This window comes from Enhydra lutris, unplaced genomic scaffold (genome assembly GCF_002288905.1).
Source record: "Enhydra lutris kenyoni isolate GAN:26980312 unplaced genomic scaffold, ASM228890v2 scaffoldscaffold31, whole genome shotgun sequence".
In the NCBI taxonomy this organism is placed as follows: Eukaryota; Metazoa; Chordata; class Mammalia; order Carnivora; family Mustelidae; genus Enhydra; species Enhydra lutris.
The window spans coordinates 22,704,328-22,706,905 of record NW_019154115.1 but is presented as its reverse complement, the minus strand read 5'-3'; the positions used below and the strand labels follow the sequence as shown (position 1 = coordinate 22,706,905).

At 49.9% G+C, this 2,578-nt stretch overlaps 1 protein-coding gene across 1 annotated transcript; it reads left to right on the top strand.

The window, feature by feature from the left end:
* Positions 1-391: 391 nt before the first annotated feature.
* On the top strand, positions 392-2,169 carry LOC111153369 (ribonuclease pancreatic-like). The gene is made up of 2 exons (XM_022512364.1): positions 392-410; positions 1,685-2,169. Exons 1-2 carry the CDS (start codon positions 392-394, stop codon positions 2,167-2,169), a joined length of 504 nt encoding a protein of 167 aa, XP_022368072.1.
* The last annotated feature ends 409 nt before the right edge of the window (positions 2,170-2,578 follow it).

Genomic DNA, 2,578 nt, shown 5'->3' with positions numbered 1-2,578 from the left:
ACATGGATACAGAAGCAAAGTCACAAGATTTTTCTCATGCCCTGGTGACTGAGCCAGCCTAACATCCCTTGGGGGTTTCGTTTGACTTTAGTTCCTCTCCTCCACTCTGACCTTCTAGGAGTGGTTGCTGTGGCCAAGAACTGCCGCACACCCACCTTCCACATGCAGGAGAGCTGACTGGGTGAGGTCACAGGTCTCCTCCTCTCCCTGCCCAGGAAACATCCCCCTCCCAGAACCTAGGTCTGCCCAGTCTTCCAGCTGCGGGCAGCTGGATGACCACCCCACTAGCCCCCGCCCCCAGAAGAAATGCTATTGGAATTCCAGCCAGGCCAGGACTCCTGTGGAGATAGAGTACCTCCCTTTCCCTGCTGCTCTGGTAAATCACACGTTTATGTGTCCTTTGCAAACCTGCAAGAGCTATTTGTTTGATGCAAATGGCCCCCCGAGATGAAGATGACTTTCCGGGGTTCAGGCATCATTACCATAATGGCTTTCATTGTTGCTCCTTGTGAACCAGCAGAGAGATGAGGTTCACATGATACCATAAACAAGACTCACCCTTCCCAGCAGTCCTGAAAAAAGAGTGGCCTGGATGGTTCCCTACAATGTTTCCTTCCTCACAGGTCCTTGGTTCCCACTAAAGTGAAACCAAGATGCTCCTCCCACCTATCTTTCCTTGGAAGCCAAGCCCCTTTGTAATCTGTATAAGATTCCCTCCCCAGAGATCAGGGGATCACAGAGATTGGCTTTCTGCTCTGTCCTAGAGAACAAGCTAGAGATCCAGGTCAGTGGCTGAAGAGATGGTCTCAGGAACTCCTTCTATTATGCATTGATTGGAGGGACCAAGGTGGCTGAGGTTAGCACTTAAGAAAGCTTGAGCTGGACCAATATCGGGATGGAGCATGTGGGTTGCAAGGAACCAAAGGCGCTGGAGGAGGGAAGCATTGCTCTTGGGAATACACTGGCATCCCTCTATGATGCTGGTGTTAGACACTGGGCTGTTGCCTTTGTGTTGGAGGAAAACAGGCCTCGCTCTGTCCATCATGATCCTGCAGGTCATGTGGTATTTCAGGAATGACGATCAGCTCATGGTTTATTCAAAAGGATTTTCTAATAAGCCCCTTGAGCACTGGGTATAAATATATTAATTTTTCAAATGTATTTTATTTTTTTGTCTTGTTTTTAAGATTTTATTTATTTATTTATTTATTTATTTATTTATTTGACAGGGATGGATAGAAAGCACAAGCAAAAGGGGTAGCAGAGGGAGAGGGAGAAGCAGGCTCCCCACTGACCAGGGAGCTGGGTTCAAGACGGGACTCGATCCCAGGACTCCCAGATCATGACCTAAGCCCAAGGCAGACACTTAACAGACTGAGCCAACCAGGGGCCCCCTCAAATGTATTTTAAATTTTTAAATCTCTAATATTCAGACACAGGACTGCAGGATTTTAGTTCACTGTCAGGTCACCACCCAGAGGCAAACACCCACCTCTCTGCAGCTAGTGGGAGTTGAATGCTTTCGGACAAGAGTGTATGTAACTGTCACATTCCTTGGAAAATTGCACAGGAGAAAGGGTAGCTTTCTGGCTGACCAAAAGGGAGAGTGTGAGCCAGGGAGGCCACATGTAGGAGCTCGGGTTCTTTCTAAGGCAATGTTTTTTCTCCTCTCTCCCTTTCCTGGCTAGGCTCTTCCAGAGGAGTGAGACCACCATGGATCAGGAGAGGTTCTTCATCCTCTTCCTACCACTGGTCCTGGTGCTGCTGGTGCTGGGCTGTGTCCAGCCATTTCTGGCCAAGGAATCGCAGGCTGAGAAGTTCCTGCAGCAGCACATGGACCCGGACACCTCCACCGTCACCTCCAGCTACTGCAACGAAATGATGAAGCACCGGAATAGGACAGTTGGATTTTGCAAGCCGGTGATCACGTTTATCCATCAGCCTCTGCCAGATGTCCAGGTCATCTGCTTCCAGGGAAATGTCCGCTGCAAGAACGGGCAGTCCAACTGCCACCAAAGCAGCTCCAAGATGCGCATCACCGACTGCCGCCTGAAGAAAGGCTCCAAATACCCCAAATGCGACTACAAGACCCAGCAGCTACAGAAATCCATCATCGTGGCCTGTGAGTGTGTACAGTATGAGACAGTCCACTTTGACGGTTCTGTGTAGGTCTGCACCTGAGGCCAGAGCAGCGAGATGCCCCACCTCCCTGTTGTGACACCTGCTTCTCCCCTCTCCCTTCCTGGCTCTGAGAGAAAGAACTCCAGCCAGGGCTCCTGTCCCAAACACAAATGTGTTCCCACCCAGGGCTTGCCCCTGCGTGGTTTGGGGGGTAAAGGGGCCCCGTGTAAACCACTTCCTGGACTTTTTCAATAAAACACGGTTGCAACCACCTGGATTTCTGAAGCTGTCGCCATCCGGTACTGTCCGTGTGATTGTGTTCCTGCTCTGGTGAGAACTGTAAATCTGGGTAGATTTCATAAGCGTGGAATAGAATCATTACATACATTTGCTCCTGACTCTTGGTTCTCGGTGACCTGAGATCATTCCTTTTCTCAGAGATGCCTTGCTGTCTAAT